Consider the following 16931-nt stretch of genomic DNA (forward strand, 5'->3'; position numbering starts at 1 on the left):
TCCTCGGGGGCTATAACTGATGTTTGTGAATTATTGCTGTGAAGGATCCTCCTGCTATTTCTAAAGTAACTAAAATCGGAGCCGCGGCACTTTTGCCTCCACGTTCGTAAATTAGCTTAAATATTTATTCCTGCCTGGATTTTAGTCTGCGATATCAAAATCACTAAACATTATATATCATAAATAATATTATTCAATAATAACATCAAATTAATCAATGCAATGATAATTCACCACATGATTCACTGTTAAATCAGTTTTTGTGAACTGGGGGGGAGACGGACTCAGGTGCACAACAGATTTTAACACATGACATGGGAGGGGCCTTATCTCATTATTTGCAGGGGGGCCTCACAGACATGCGGTACGCCACTGAAACCATTAGTTAAAATTTTTTTAAAAAAATGTGTTTGCACAAAAGTAAATTCAAGAGATGAGTTTACCACAAAAGTGTGTATAAGGCATATAGGACAGCACAAATTAAAGAGATGTATGAGCTCAAGATCTTATTTGGCCACAAATAAACAGGTAATGGGATGTTCAAAGTGACACAATATACAGTTAAATATTCTCCTACTTCATATGTCTGCAATAGTTGTGCCAAAATCTTTGAAAAGTGCCAATTAGCTATAAATAATACAGAAATCCTCTCTCCTGGTCTATTGCGAAAGTTTGGTGATTTGTAAATGAGATTTTTTTTCCCCCACTAATTACTGATGTTGTTTACATTTTTTGTTTGTTTGTTTGTTTTGTTTTGTTTTGTTTTGTTTTGTGAACATTTGTACAGTTTTTAAAGACTGCTCTCTAAGCATGGTCAAACATGTTCACAGGAGTTCATGAAAACATAAATACAGCATAAAGAAAATTAAATGACCACCTTTCTACATGACACTGCTTAAGACTAAACACATGATATTTCTTTTAGGTCATCTTTCTGGTATGTATACGATGTGGGATCACAAGACACGATGCCCCAACAAAAAAAAAAAGTGAGTCTAGCTGTTTTTCTGTTACCTAATACAACTATTACACTTCAGGTTTTTCTAACTATTATACTTAAAGCTGAGCATTTCTCTGTTCTTTTGTGTATGTCTCTAAACAACCGTTAAGTAAATTAATTACAGATGAAAAGTAGTCATTTTAGGTAAAAGGTGGGATGATTCATGACTTTTAGGTGCCTGTCTATTAGGTCTGATCTACAAAACAGATGCTTTATGCAGTGCTTTATGTCTTAATAATTTGTTCTTTTTATGAAAGCATGCTTTGAGATAACTTATATGTGAAACATGCTCAGTCACATTCAGTCACTCTGAATTCTAGTTTAAATTAATTGAACGTTGTTATTCCCCCACATGTTTAACAATGCTAGTGTTCTCTGCCTCATCAAAGTTCCCACAAGTCACAAAGTTCTAGTAGCATACTGAATCTGAAACCATACCAAATATTAGCATGTAACAGTTTGGAGACATTTGTGTTTTAATGATTCTTTGATTTTTGTTTGCATTTATTCTGAAACTTACTGTTTTAGAAATTGTTTACCAACTTTTAACATCAACATTCTCAACGTATTGCGTGTGATTGTAAGGTTTTGTGTGTCTGTTTTCCTTACGCTTTTGGCTGGAAAAACAACTATGTTTATTTGCTGTAATGTTAGTGAGCTCAAGGTGTTCATAAATAGGTTTTTGGGGCAGTGTGTGTATACAGAATGTAGCAAAAGGATCTTTGAAATATTTTATTTTGTAAAACATCTGCGTAGCGAGTGGTACCTTTAAAATCGTTGTTTCATTATTAATATCATTAAGTTCTTTGTCATGATTATTATTATTTTGCTTTTATTTTTACCTCCTAAAGAATCAGGTTTGCAAGTTGTGTAATAACGTTTTTATGAACTCATGACCACAAAAGAATGAGTTAAGTGATTCAACCTTTTATTTCAACAATATATTGATGAATAGATGCATACATTGAAATAACAAAGAAAATGATAAAAAAATAGCATTACATAAAAACAGTAAAACAATAATAATGACATTACTGTTTGTCTAACCAAAAAAGAAAATCTCTGCAGGCCATCATGTTTTGTTCTAGCTGACTACATTTTCAACTATTTCATCAATGTCAGCTTTCTCATTTGTTGAAAACATACGTCAATTACACATGTACACATACAGAGAACCCCAGTAACTTTGAACAATATGTACATCATGTTTTAATTTTACTCAATATTTTTTTAATTAGCTAAAGGTCTATAACGGAACTTTACCATGTTAATATTTGGTAAAAGTTTACTTAAAGCCTACACAAGATGAAATACCTCCTATCTTCTTTCTTAATTCATATTATGGATCTTAATGTAAACAATTCACTCATGCATATGCATATTTTTGTCCTTGTAATCTTTAATCAAATTATGCTTACTGAATTTTTTGGTGTAATTAATAGACATCCCTGTTTCATTGTGGCCTGCCTTAATTCTATAAAGTTGTTTATGGCTTGATGACAACCCCCTATACACCACCATCCATTGAGGGAGGGTTTACCCCAATCAGGTGTCCTGATAGCCCACAAAAATACACAGAGCTCAGTTGCTCTCTTAAATGAGTTGACCTAACCATTCAATGCAATGCCAGGTTGACGGAGTGGGCTCCTGTGCTACTGCTACATATCGTTGATTAAAGGTTGAAGGAAATTTATCTGTTTGTTACATGGATTGTCTGAGACTGACGCAAACTGCGATTCTTCGACTAATACTACTTCAGGGGGGTCTGACCTATAAACCACAACTTCAAAGCATTAATGCGCAACAAGGCCTGGACAATTGTTTAAGGACTCGCTCACAGGAGATTCCAGAAACGATTAAAATCATTCAGCATTGAATAGGAGACAAAGTTTATATCGTGCACAAAGTTGAGTTCTGAAAACTCTGTCTTCAATGCGGCAGATTTCTGAAATGGCTATGCAAAAGCTGATGGAGTGCGGGAGTTCTGATGAAGATCATCTATGCTGCATTTGAATTGAATAACGATTTGGGGGGGGGGGGGGGGGCACTAAACGTGTAACAAATCTCAAAAATGAAATGGACATTGTAAGAACATTGTGAAAAATTGGACATTGTGAAAAATGTATGGCCTGATACAATCAGTCATATAACACGTTTGTGTATTATTGACAGCAAAGAGTTTGAAAAGAATTGAAAAAGTTCTGGATGTGATGTCTGAATATAGCGATGAGCTCAAAGTTATGTGTAATTGACGTATGTTTTCAACAAATGAGAAAGCTGACATTGATGAAATAGTTGAAACTCTAGTCAGCTAGAACAAAACATGATAGCCTGCAGAGATTTTCTTTTTTGGTTAGACAAACAGTAATGTCATTATTATTGTTTTACTGTTTTTATTTAATGCTATTTTTTATCATTTTCTTTGTTATTTCAATGTATGCATCTATTCATCAATATATTGTTGAAATAAAAGGTTGAATCACTTAACTCATTCTTTTGTGGTCATGAGTTCATAAAGACGGTATTACACAACTTGCAAACCTGATTCTTTAGGAGGTAAAAATAAAAGCAAAATAATAATAATCATGACAAAGAACTTAATGATATTAATAATAAAACAACGATTTTAAAGGTACCATTCGCTACGCAGATGTTTTACAAAATAAAATATTTCAAAGATCCTTTTGCTACATTCTGTATACACACACTGCCCCAAAAACCTATTTATGAACACCTTGAGCTCACTAACATTACAGCAAATAAACATAGTTGTTGTTTTTCCAGCCAAAAGTGTAAGGAAAACAGACACACAAAACCTTACAATCACACGCAATACGTTGAGAATGTTGATGTTAAAAGTTGGTAAACAATTTCTAAAACAGTAAGTTTCAGAATAAATGCAAACAAAAATCAAAGAATCATTAAAACATAAATGTCTCCAAACTGTTACATGCTAATATTTGGTATGGTTTCAGATTCAGTATGCTACTAGAACTTTGTGACTTGTGGGAACTTTGATGAGGCAGAGAACACTAGCATTGTTAAACATGTGGGGGAATAAAAACGTTCAATTAATTTAAACTAGAATTCAGAGTGACTGAATGTGACTGAGCATGTTTCACATATAAGTTATCTCAAAGCATGCTTTCATAAAAAGAACAAATTATTAAGACATAAAGCACTGCATAAAGCATCTGTTTTGTAGATCAGACCTAATAGACAGGCACCTAAAAGTCATGAATCATCCCACCTTTTACCTAAAATGACTACTTTTCAACTGTAATTAATTTACTTAATGGTTGTTTAGAGACATACACAAAAGAACAGAGAAATGCTCAGCTTTAAGTATAATAGTTAGAAAAACCTGAAGTGTAATAGTTGTATTAGGTAACAGAAAAACAGCTAGACTCACTTTTTTTTTTGGTTGGGGCGTCGTGTCTTGTGATCCCACATCGTATACATACCAGAAAGATGACCTAAAAGAAATATCATCTGTTTAGTCTTAAGCAGTGTCATGTAGAAAGGTGGTCATTTAATTTTCTTTATGCTGTATTTATGTTTTCATGAACTCCTGTGAACATGTTTGACCATGCTTAGAGAGCAGTCTTTAAAAACTGTACAAATGTTCAAAAAACAAAACAAAAACAAACAAACAAAAAATGTAAACAACATCAGCGATTAGTGGGGAAAAAAAAATCTCATTTACAAATCACCAAACTTTCGCAATAGACCAGGAGAGAGGATTTCTGTATTATTTATAGCTAATTGGCACTTTTCAAAGATTTTGGCACAACTATTGCAGACATATGAAGTAGGAGAATATTTAACTGTATATTGTGTCACTTTGAACATCCCATTACCTGTTTATTTGTGGCCAAATAAGATCTTTAGCTCATACATCTCTTTAATTTGTGCTGTCCTATATGCCTTATACACACTTTTTGTCACGGTTGAAGATCCGCAGTCTCGTTCTGTGGTCTGTGTTTATGTTGTGCTGTCACGTTAATTGTTTTATGTGGGCGTCGCCGCTGATTGCCGATCAGCGGCAGCTGTGTTCAATCTGGACTGCCTATTTATTCCCTTGTCTTTCGTCTCGTGTTTGTCAGATCGTTGTTGGAGTTCCCTGTTCTGTTTCCTGGTTTCCTCGTGTGTGCTTCCGTTTGGAGTTGTTTCGTCGTGTCTTCACTCTGGATTACATCGTTGGATTCTTCACTTCTCATTCACTCCCACGGACTTCACCACGATCATCTCACCGCGGCCCACCAAGGTCCCTGTGTCGCCGCTCTCCTGCTGTCTGTGTGTTTGGCATCTGACTTTCTGGCGTGAAGCTCAAATAAATGAGATATTTTGACTTGCACTTGCATCCCTCTTTATTTCCCGTGACAGAACGATCTGACCAACAACATGGATGCAGCAAGTTCAGCAGCATTAACGGAGTTTATCAACCACAGCATTGCACGGATGGATCAACAGCAGGAGAGCATTTCCTCTACCGGACGCGCCGTGCAGGCATTGGTGACACAGGTGTCCGAGCTCTCCCAACAGCTACAAGAACTTCGAGGTCCCGCTGCGCCGCCCACACCGCCCGTTCCCCCACCACAACCCCCGCAAGAAGATCAACCTGAACCACGCTTACCTACACCTCAGACATATGCCGGTGAGCCGAGTTTTTGCAGAGCCTTTCTGAACAAGTGTTCACTGTATTTTTCTCTACAGCCACGCACCTTCGAAAGGGAGGAGTCCAAGGTGGCGTTTGTTTTAACCTTGCTCACCGGGCAGGCAGCTTTGTGGGGAACGGCGGTGTGGGAGAATCAAGATCCTTGCTGTTCCTCGTTCCAGACACTCGCCGCCGAAATGAAGAGAGTGTTTGACCGTGCGGTCACAGGAAAGGACGCAGCCCGACGTTTGACGGGACTCAAGCAAGGAGATCGCACGGTGGCAGATTATTCCATCGAGTTCCGAACACTGGCGGCGGAGTGCAACTGGAACGAGGAGGCGCAGTGGGACGTCTTCCTGCATGGGTTGGCCGACCGTGTACAAGAAGAGATCTACGTTTTGGATTTACCTCAGAGTCTTAATGGACTGATTGATCTTGCACTACGGGTGGATGCCCGTATCAACCGTCTGGAGAATCTTCCTCGTTCCGACTTCGCATCCCGGGGTGCAGAGGCTCGAGGAGTCAACAACAGAGACACGGTCGGCCCCGCTTTCGATCCGGAACCCATGCAGGTGGGGAGAGCTCGGCTTTCCCGGGAGGAGAGAGAGCGGCGGAGATCCCAAGGACTGTGCATTTACTGTGGAGGGGCTGGGCACTTCTTGAACAACTGCCCGGTAAAAGATCGAGCCCGGTAGTAACGTTGAGGCTACTATCGGGTGGGATCTCCGCTGAAAAGTCCTCACCATCCACTCTTCTCCCGGTTAGACTGAGGTGGGCCACACACACGCTCACCTGTCACGCTCTACTGGATTCGGGGGCTGAAGGTAATTTCATGGACACACAGTTTGCACATCGCTTTCAGTTACCCATCATTCCTCTCACGAAACAGATTTCCGTCAACGCTCTCAATGGCCAGGATCTACCCAACATAACACTCACCACCACATCCATTACCCTCATCACTTCTGGCAATCATACTGAGTCTATTCCATTCCTTCTCATGGATTCACCCCTGGCCCCCATTGTTCTCGGACACCCCTGGCTCACACAACACAACCCCAAGGTGGACTGGCGTCAGCACACTGTCTTGGAATGGAGCACTCAGTGTCATAAGTCTTGTCTTGTGTCTGCTTGTTCTTCTGTGTCTGCTTCTGTGTTACAGGAAAAGGCTGCGGATCTGTCAAAAGTGCCCGCGGAGTATCTAGACCTGAAGGAAGTGTTCAGTAAGTCCCGAGCTGCTTCTCTTCCTCCGCATCGTCCCTATGACTGTGCTATAGATTTAGTTCCCGGTAAGTCTCCGCCTAAAGGCAAGTTGTACTCTCTGTCCGTTCCCGAGAGGGAGGCCATGGAGAAATATATTTCTGATTCTCTAGCAGCTAAGTTCATTCGCCCTTCCTCTTCTCCGGCGGGGGCGGGGTTCTTTTTTGTTGGAAAGAAGGATGGTTCCTTGCGACCTTGCATTGATTACCGGGGGTTGAATAACATCACGGTAAAGAATACTTATCCTTTGCCGTTGATGTCTTCAGCCTTCGAGAGGTTGCAAGGAGCGTCCGTCTTCACGAAATTGGATTTAAGGAACGCTTATCATTTGGTCCGCATTAGGGAGGGGGATGAATGGAAGACCGCTTTTAACACCCCTAGGGGGCACTTTGAATACTTGGTCATGCCCTTCGGGCTTTCCAACTCCCCGGCGGTCTTCCAGGCACTCGTCAATGACGTGTTGAGAGACATGGTGGACCAGTTCATATATGTCTACCTGGACGCCATATTGATTTTCTCCTCGTCTCTCCGGGAACATGTTCAACACGTCCGACGAGTGCTTCAGCGGCTGCTAGAGAATGGGCTTTTTGTCAAGGCGGAGAAATGCGATTTTCATGCACAGTCTGTTTCTTTCCTAGGGTACATCGTCTCGTCTGAGGGAATTCGCATGGATCCTGACAAGGTTAAGGCTGTGGTGGATTGGCCAAGCCCGGATTCCCGTAAGGCCCTACAGAGGTTTCTGGGCTTCGCTAATTTTTACCGGCGGTTCATTCGCAACTTCAGCCAACTAGCCGCGCCTCTGACAGCCTTGACCTCCCCCAGAACGGCGTTCAGGTGGTCCGATGCAGCTGAGGCTGCATTCGCCAAACTGAAAGGCCGCTTTGTTTCGGCTCCCATCCTCATTGCCCCTGATCCTTCACGTCAGTTTGTGGTGGAGGTCGATGCGTCAGAGGTGGGGGTAGGTGCAGTTCTATCCCAGTGATCTCCTTCAGACGACAAGATCCACCCCTGCGCGTTTTTTTCTCATCGTTTATCTCCGGCCGAACGCAATTATGACATTGGTAACAGAGAGTTGCTGGCAGTCAAGTTAGCGTTGGAAGAATGGCGTCATTGGTTGGAGGGTTCGGGGGTACCTTTCATTGTTTGGACTGACCATAAGAACTTAGAGTATATCAGAACGGCTAAAAGACTAAACTCCAGGCAAGCTCGGTGGGCACTTTTTTCGGACGTTTTGATTTTTCTCTCTCGTACCACCCGGGTTCTAAAAACATCAAACCCGATTCTCTTTCTCGTATTTTTGATCCTTCCGAACGCCCGTCTACTCCCGAGTGTATTCTTCCTGAGACATTAGTGGTCTCCACTCTGACATGGGAGGTCGAATCGAAGGTCAAGTCGGCCTTAGAAGGGGTAACGCCTCCGCCCGGATGCCCACCGAACCGTTTATTTGTGCCGGAGAGGTTAAGGTCCAGTGTTATCAAGTGGGGGCATTGTTCCAACGTAGCCTGTCATCCAGGGGTTAATCGCACCAGTTTTTTGGTCAAGCAACGATTCTGGTGGCCTGCCATGGCTCGTGACATTCGCAGTTTTGTTTTGGCTTGCGCGATTTGTGCCACTGGTAAGACCTCCAATCGTCCCCCAGATGGGTTGCTCCAACCGCTGTCTGTCCCTTCGAGACCCTGGTCCCACATTGCGCTAGATTTTGTCACCACCCTCCCACCCTCCCAGGGGAACACGGTTGTTTTGACCGTGGTGGACCGGTTCTCGAAGGCGGCGCATTTCATCCCTTTACCTAAATTACCCTCTGCTAAGGAGACAGCGGTAACTGTCGTTGATCACGTCTTTCGGTTACATGGCCTCCCGATGGATGTGGTCTCCGACAGGGGGCCCCAATTTGTGTCCAAATTTTGGCAAGAGTTTTGTAAGTTGCTGGGGGCGACTGTTAGTCTTTCTTCTGGGTTCCATCCTCAGTCCAATGGTCAAACCGAGAGAGCTAACCAAGATTTGGAAAGAAGGTTGCGATGTTTGGTTTCCAAGAATCCTTCCTCCTGGAGCCAGCAACTCTCTATGATTGAGTACGCACATAATTCGTTACCAGTGTCTTCCACGGGCCTCTCACCGTTTGAATGTAGTTTAGGTTACCAGCCACCTATCTTTCCCAGTCTGGAATCCGAAGTCGCGGTCCCCTCCGCTCATGCCTTCGTCCAGAGGTGTCACCGCACTTGGACGAGAGCCCGTGAGACTCTTCTCCAAGTGGGGGCGCGCACCAAGGCTAAGACTGATCGCCACCGGTCGAAGCCTCCCGTATACGTCGTGGGTCAAAAAGTGTGGCTTTCTACCAAGAACATTCCTCTCCGTTCCGTCTCCAATAAACTTGCTCCCAAATTCATTGGCCCGTTTCCTGTCACCAAGATCATTAGTCCGGTGGCAGTCCGACTCAAACTTCCTCCAGCGTACAGGAGAATTCATCCCGCCTTCCATGTGTCTAAAATCAAACCTGTGTTTCATTCACACATTAATCCGCCTACCCCGGTTCCTCCACCGCCGCGTCTCGTAGACGGGGAACCCACCTATTCGGTTAATCGCATTCTGGACTCGAGAAGGAGGGGACGCGGATTTCAGTACTTGGTGGACTGGAAAGGTTACGGTCCAGAGGAGAGAAGTTGGGTTCCTGCGAGGGACATCCTGGATCACTCCCTTATCGATGATTACAATCGGCAGGTAGGTGCTCCTGGGAACGCCGAGAGGCGTTCCTAGGAGGGGGGGTACTGTCACGGTTGAAGATCCGCAGTCTCGTTCTGTGGTCTGTGTTTATGTTGTGCTGTCACGTTAATTGTTTCATGTGGGCGTCGCCGCTGATTGCCGATCAGCGGCAGCTGTGTTCAATCTGGACTGCCTATTTATTCCCTTGTCTTTCGTCTCGTGTTTGTCAGATCGTTGTTGGAGTTCCCTGTTCTGTTTCCTGGTTTCCTCGTGTGTGCTTCCGTTTGGAGTTGTTTCGTCGTGTCTTCACTCTGGATTACTGTTTCATCGTTGGATTCTTCACTTCTCATTCACTCCCACGGACTTCACCACGATCATCTCACCGCGGCCCACCAAGGTCCCTGTGTCGCCGCTCTCCTGCTGTCTGTGTGTTTGGCATCTGACTTTCTGGCGTGAAGCTCAAATAAATGAGATATTTTGACTTGCACTTGCATCCCTCTTTATTTCCCGTGACACTTTTGTGGTAAACTCATCTCTTGAATTTACTTTTGTGCAAACACATTTTTTTTTTACATTTTAACTAATGGTTTTACCAGAGTGTGGAATGCCTTTTAACAGCCTTAGCCTTTTAAGATTAACAGCCTTTTAAGATCCTTAGCTCATACATCTTGGGCTGGATGTTGAAGTGTTAGTTGAAAAGTATTAGCAAATAACAAACAAAAATCTTTAAAGCAACCATGAAACCATAATATTCGTATTGAAATTATTGTATAACGTTAACGTACACTCACAGTTTAACTTATATAATATTTTCTCTTAGTATGAAGCTTTTGTCTAGAACACCTTTTGTGTTCTGGGTGAGAGCTCACAAAGATTACACCAAAATGAGCTTTCTTGAGCATTGCATGTTTGAACTATGCCTGTAGTGATCAACATTTTAGGTCTGAAAAGTACAAAATAAAAGGAATAACTATAGGCCTATGGCTAAGTGGGAAAAATAACTGTTGGGGGTAAATGAAACATTATTTTTGTCTTGTTTCAGTAAAATAACAGTACTTGATAAACTAAAAGTTGAAGCAATGTTACTGTTTTCATCAATTTCTTGTAGAGAAAACCTACGCAATATGAATTCGGGGTGACTGGGCCACATTTTGCCATTGAGATGACTTGGAAAAAGTGTACTAATCGACCTGTATTAATCCTAGGTTTACAATGCCAAACAAGGTTCACAATGCCATCCAGAGTTCACAATGTCAGACTCTCCCAGATTCACCAGAGCTGCTGTAAAACACCCCGAAACATCCTTAGATGTTTTACAGCCTTTGAAGAGCTAATATCCACGCGTTACTGATTCTACATCCCGACCAGATATCCTTTCTCGTTATCTAACAGCATGATACAATCACTCGTGATGTCGTAAAAAAGTTTAGACGTTCAACTGTGTGTGTGTGTGTGTGTGTGTGTGTGTGTGTGTGTGTGTGTGTGTGTGTGTGTGTGTTGTTGTGGAGGGGGGAGAGCCTTGAAAGTATTAGGCCTGAGTAAATATATATATATATATATATATATATATATATATATATATATATATATATATATATATATATATATATATATATATATATATATATATATATATATATATATATAAATAAAAGAGTAAATATAACTAAATTAACTAAAATGAACAAAAATCATTTTTTAAATGTTATTTTGTATATTTCATTAGGGTATTTAGTTTGTTGTGTTTAGGCTATGTCTTTCCTTTGGATGTACATGCAACTTTACACAAAATCCTCTTTCAAATGTTTGTCATTTGCGAGTGATGACGTCTGAATCGGGACAGATTAAGCCACTGTTAAATGTTAAAAATGGGAAAACTTCTTGTTGGACATATTTTAACCACTGTTGCGTGTTATGTTTAATGCTTTACGCATTGTAACGGTCACTTTCATTCATAATTTGAATGAAATTAGAAGGACATAGCTCAGGTGAGCAGCAGAAGAGATACCCCCATCTCTTTGTTTAATTTTCCTCTTTTATTTGTGACCCGAGTTGAATGTTTATTGGTATATTTTTTTCTCACTTCATGTATGCAGACGTTTAAGTTTAGCTATATTAGCCTATTAAACCCTGTGGCGTGGGGAAATTATGACAGCTCTCTCTCTCTCGTGCATCTTTTCGTCTGGTACAACACTGTTTTACTCTTTGGACTACGGAACATTTTAACTTTGCGTTACAACATGTTTGAGACATTGTTTTAGAAGCACTTTTGACCTCTTCTGAGATTGTTTAACATCATGTGAAAAAAAATTTAGTTTTGGTTGTTGTTGTTGTTTTTAACATTTGTAATGTTGTTTGTTGGGGGAAAACATCCTTCAAATGTATATATGAAAAGAGTTTTAATAAAACAACCCCCGATTGCATTGTTTAACCTCAAAACCTTGTTGTATATTTTTACATTTTAAAGCATAATGTTTTACATGGTTTTCAGAAACCTTTTCTGATAACATTTTACTGTGTCTGAATACTACGTTTTAGTTTTCAACGATCCGCATCACTTTAAAGTTGTATGTGAACGTGTTACATGAGTGTGAAAAAGTGTTTTGTGTTTTTAAAGTTTAAAGCACATAGTTTTCAATATACTTTACTCCAAAAACACATTCTCAAATGGTGAAACACATAAATTCCCCCCAGTGGGAGAGGATGCTATCAAAGAAAGAATAAATCAAAGAAAAAAAGTTAATGGATAAAAAACAATTGTTAACTTTATTCACAAACATTATTTTGTTTAATTATTTTAATACCATTTAAATATACACCTCTGCACATGTCTATCCTCCGGTGTTGGGGGGCGTGTTGGGGGGCGGAGACTTGGGAGCGGCTTCACATGCCGATATATATTCTCATTCTACTTTTATCGCTGGTGAGTGGAGATGTATTGCATGGAGCAGTGTAAGAGTTATTTTTGCTAAAAACTAAACAAAACTTTAGCAGCAAATTGCAGTGTTAAAATGTTTTGCTTGAAACTATTCATCTTTTTAACAACTGTTGCTTGATAGTTTTAATGCTAATGCACGTGTTTGATATTTTACCCTGTTATTTTTCTGTTATTTTTAAAGGTCTTGTGTGAAAGACATTCTCTAACTTGTTTTACATTTTTCTGATAATGTTTAAAAGGTCTGGATAGGCCTTTGGGTTTTAACAGTATACATCATTTTAAAAGTTATTAAAGCTGTAGACCCTATGTGAAATGTTTGTTATTGTGAAAGAAGCCTTCTTCAAATGTATGTGAAAAACGTTCTCTAACTTGTTTTACCTTTGTTAAAAGTTCAAAGCACTTTTTCTGATAACGTTTTAAAATGTCTGACTTTTTTGTTTTTACCGTTTTTAAAACTGTGTTTGGAAAACTTGTTTTACATTTTTTAAATGATTGGACATTGACTTTAACGTTTTTAATGTGATGGAAAGGCCTTTTCTGACTTTCTGCCTTACTTTTTTCTGAAAATGTTTTAAATGTTTGAACATTGACTTTTTGGTTTTTAATGTAATTGAAATGCTTTCTCTAACTTGTTTTTACTTTTTCTGGTACCTCTTTAAAATATCTTTTAAGCCTTTGTGTTTTAAACGGTACACTTTATTTTTATGTCTTCAAAATAAAAAAACTGTACAAATGTATGTGGAAACAAAACTTTCTTTAATAAAAACATCCCTTGACTCCCTAATATCTGTCACTGTCACCCAATACATTCTTTCACATTTTAAAATTTTAAAGCATAATAGTTTACTTATATATATATATATATATATATATATATATATATATATATATACACACACACACACATTTTACCTTTTCTGATAACATTTTACTATGCCTGAATGCTAGCCTACGTTTTTTGTTTTTAACAAACTGCATCACTTTAAAGTTGTATGATGTGTTACATGTGTGTGAAAAAACTGTTTACCTCCCACATTTCACGTTTTTAAATTTTAAAGCACAGTTTTAAGCAGTTTCAATATACTTTACTCCATATATAAATTCCCCCAGTGGGAGAGGTGGATGATGCTATCAAAGAGTGAATAAATCAATTAATGAACTCAAATTAATGAACAGTTAATGAGTTAATGAACTAAAGAATGGTAAAACATTTTATTTGATTACCATTTAAATGTGCATCTCTGCTCTCATCTATACCTCCGGTATTGGGGGGCGTGTTAGGGGCGGATGACATTGATGTTTGGAGGTGTGTTAGGGGCGGAGACTTGGGAGCATTTTCACAGACAGTTCTAACTTCATCCTGCTTTTGACAACGAAGAGACAGGACGTGTTTCACAAAGCAGTGTAAGAATTATTTTTTGCTAAAACATTAACAGTAAATTGCAATGTTAGAAATGTTTTTTGCTTTAAAAAAAAAAAAACATTTTGTCTTTTAACAACACTGTTTAATATATTTAATGATAATGCGTTTGTTTGATACTTTTTGTTAAAATCTTGTGTTTAATTAATTAACATCCTTTTTTAAATATACACATTCTATCTTTCGGGATTGAAGTGGGCCTGTTAGGGGCGGATGACATTGATGTTTGGAGGTGTGTTAGGGGCGGAGACTTGGGAGCGTTTTCACAGACCGTTCTGACTTCATCCTGCTTTTGACAATGAAGAGACAGGACGCGTTTCACAAAGCAGTGTAAGAATTATTTTTTGCTAAAACATTAACAGTAAATTGCAATGTTAGAAATGTTTTTTGCTTTTTAAAAAAAAAACATTTTGTCTTTTAACAACACTGTTTAATATATTTAATGATAATGCGTTTGTTTGATACTTTTTGTTAAAATCTTGTGTTTAATTAATTAACGTCCTTTTTTAAATATACACATTCTATCTTTCGGGATTGAAGTGGGCCTGTTAGGGGCGGATGACATTGATGTTTGGAGGTGTGTTAGGGGCGGAGACTTGGGAGCGTTTTCACAGACCGTTCTGACTTCATCCTGCTTTTGACAACGAAGAGACAGGACGCGTTTCACAAAGCAGTGTAAGAATTATTTTTTGCTAAAACATTAACAGTAAATTGCAATGTTAGAAATGTTTTTTGCTTTTTAAAAAAAAAACATTTTGTCTTTTAACAACACTGTTTAATATATTTAATGATAATGCGTTTGTTTGATACTTTTTGTTAAAATCTTGTGTTTAATTAATTAACGTCCTTTTTTAAATATACACATTCTATCTTTCGGGATTGAAGTGGGACTGTTAGGGGCGGATGACATCGATGTTTGGAGGTGTGTTAGGGGCGGAGACTTGGGAGCGTTTTCACAGACCATTCTGACTTTATTCTGAATTTGCCAGTGATGAGAAAGGACATGTTTCGCAGAGCAGCGTAAGAAATATTTATTGTTAAAAAACTTTAGACCATTGTTCTCTCCCCCATTTTCCATGTACAGCAAGCTAAATATGTTTTTTAATACCTTCATCTTGATATCTACTCTCTCCCAATTTCTAGGATAGGGAGAGGAGCTGAACCTGTCAATTGTATGGTAAATATCCTATTTTACTTTAAATAACGCAGGTCAGGACATGAATTTGTGTTGTCTGTGGTCAAATGTATGAACCATTGAATCTAGTCAAACAAAAAATCTATCACAATTCATTTCAGACCTCTGGAACAAAAATCCAGTTGCTGATTTCCAATAAAAGTTCACAAAATGAATAGTCACTATATTAATAAAATATTTTATACGAGAAATATGGAATATGTGATACTTAATGTATATTTAATTAATGAATTCAAATTTCCTTTAAGAAGTGGTGAATGAATGCAGATCTTACTGCAGTAGGGAAAGCAAAGTGAGAGAGGGATAGATGTAGTGTAATTCACTTCAGTACTGAGTAACACACAAGTCACTCACTGCGTCTCAGCAGAGAACAGCTGTTTACCCCCCCCCCCCAAAAAAAAACAAAAAACAAATAAACAAACAAAAAAACAGTTGTCATCTGTCCAGATTAATGATGTTTGTGTAGAGATATTGACTTTAACTGCAGTTTACATAAAAACAGGATAATCTGAAAGTGATCAACATAATGTGATCAACAGAAGCATACTGAACACTCTCACACACACACACACACACACACACACACAAACACACATGCAATGTTACTGTGAAAGCTGCTGCATGAAGATTCATAATGATGATGTTTAGACTCACAAATTAAAGGAAATCAAATGACCTGATCAAACATCCATTAATCGGAATTCTTCTCATATTTTTCACCTATATTTAGATGAAATCCATATTTCATTGCAAGGGCATATCAGGTGAATAGACCTGCGAGACCATATGCGAAAGACATGAACTTAAATGTGTGCGTGAGCCGACACCCTTTTTACTGCAGTCAGATGGTGTGAACATGAACTACTGTGATTTTCTACACTTCACACGGTTTCAGTTCCACTGACAGCGGGTTTCTAAGGAAATATGAGCGTTGTTGATCTGCAAGAATCACTGAATAAGCGCCGAATGTCAATGCGGTTGCCTATCTGCTTGTGTCATGATCGATCAACAAGTGAAATGAAAAGAGTCGACACAAACAGCAGTCGACTGACATGGAAAAAGAATCATATATCGATTAAACGTGCTGATGACCGCTATGTGAGTGATATTTGATGGTTTGACTCGCACCTTTGTCTCCCTGTGAGAATGTGGGATCCATTTCCATAGTTACAGTCAAATCCAGCGGAATTCGCCCATTCTAGCGTCAGATCCACACCAGTCCACAAACGGCGGACAGCGACCCAACACCGAAGGATTCACCTTTGGTAGTTTAAAATAATGAGAGAAATAATACTGCTTCCGCTTTATTATAGAAGCGTGAACGCGACGCTACTGCGCACACGGTCGCGTCTCGCGCTTCAGCTGTGTGTGTGCGCGTGAGTGAAAGTTGACGTAGTGTTGATTCTGAACTGATTCATTTGAATGAATCATTTGGATTTAATCGGTCTGAACCGAACTCTTAAATCCCTTATTTAGGGGAGCAAATAAGTCACTAAACCCACTATTTGCTTATTTTAATATACTTATTATAATATACTTATACTTATTTAATATACGTCTCTCTCTCTCTCTCTCTCTCTCTCTCTCTATTATAATATAACTTAAACTTAAATGAACAGTGTAACAAATTAGAACATGTCTGAACATTTGATAACAGTGCTTTAACATATATACAGGTGCATCTCAATAAATTAGCATATCTGTAATTTAATTCAAAAATTAAAACTTAAATATATTCTAGATTTATTAGACATAAAGTAA

General features: G+C 39.1%; 1 protein-coding gene across 2 annotated transcripts in view; it reads right to left on the reverse strand.

The window, feature by feature from the left end:
• LOC125255313 (cortexin-3) overlaps positions 1 to 16574 on the reverse strand; it is a 43519-nt gene extending 26945 nt beyond the window's left edge. Inside the window, exon 1 of one of the 2 annotated variants that reach the window (XM_048170459.1) lies at positions 16299 to 16574. Coding sequence is in view for 1 of the 2 variants with exons in the window: in XM_048170452.1 (XP_048026409.1) it covers positions 16299 to 16335 (37 nt within the window). In the remaining variant the exon portion in view is untranslated. The remainder of the gene's footprint in view (positions 1 to 16298) is intronic. The other variant, XM_048170452.1, reaches the window with a different exon arrangement.
• Positions 16575 to 16931: the final 357 nt, after the last annotated feature.

This window comes from Megalobrama amblycephala, linkage group LG2 (assembly GCF_018812025.1).
Source record: "Megalobrama amblycephala isolate DHTTF-2021 linkage group LG2, ASM1881202v1, whole genome shotgun sequence".
Taxonomy (NCBI): Eukaryota; Metazoa; Chordata; class Actinopteri; order Cypriniformes; family Xenocyprididae; genus Megalobrama; species Megalobrama amblycephala.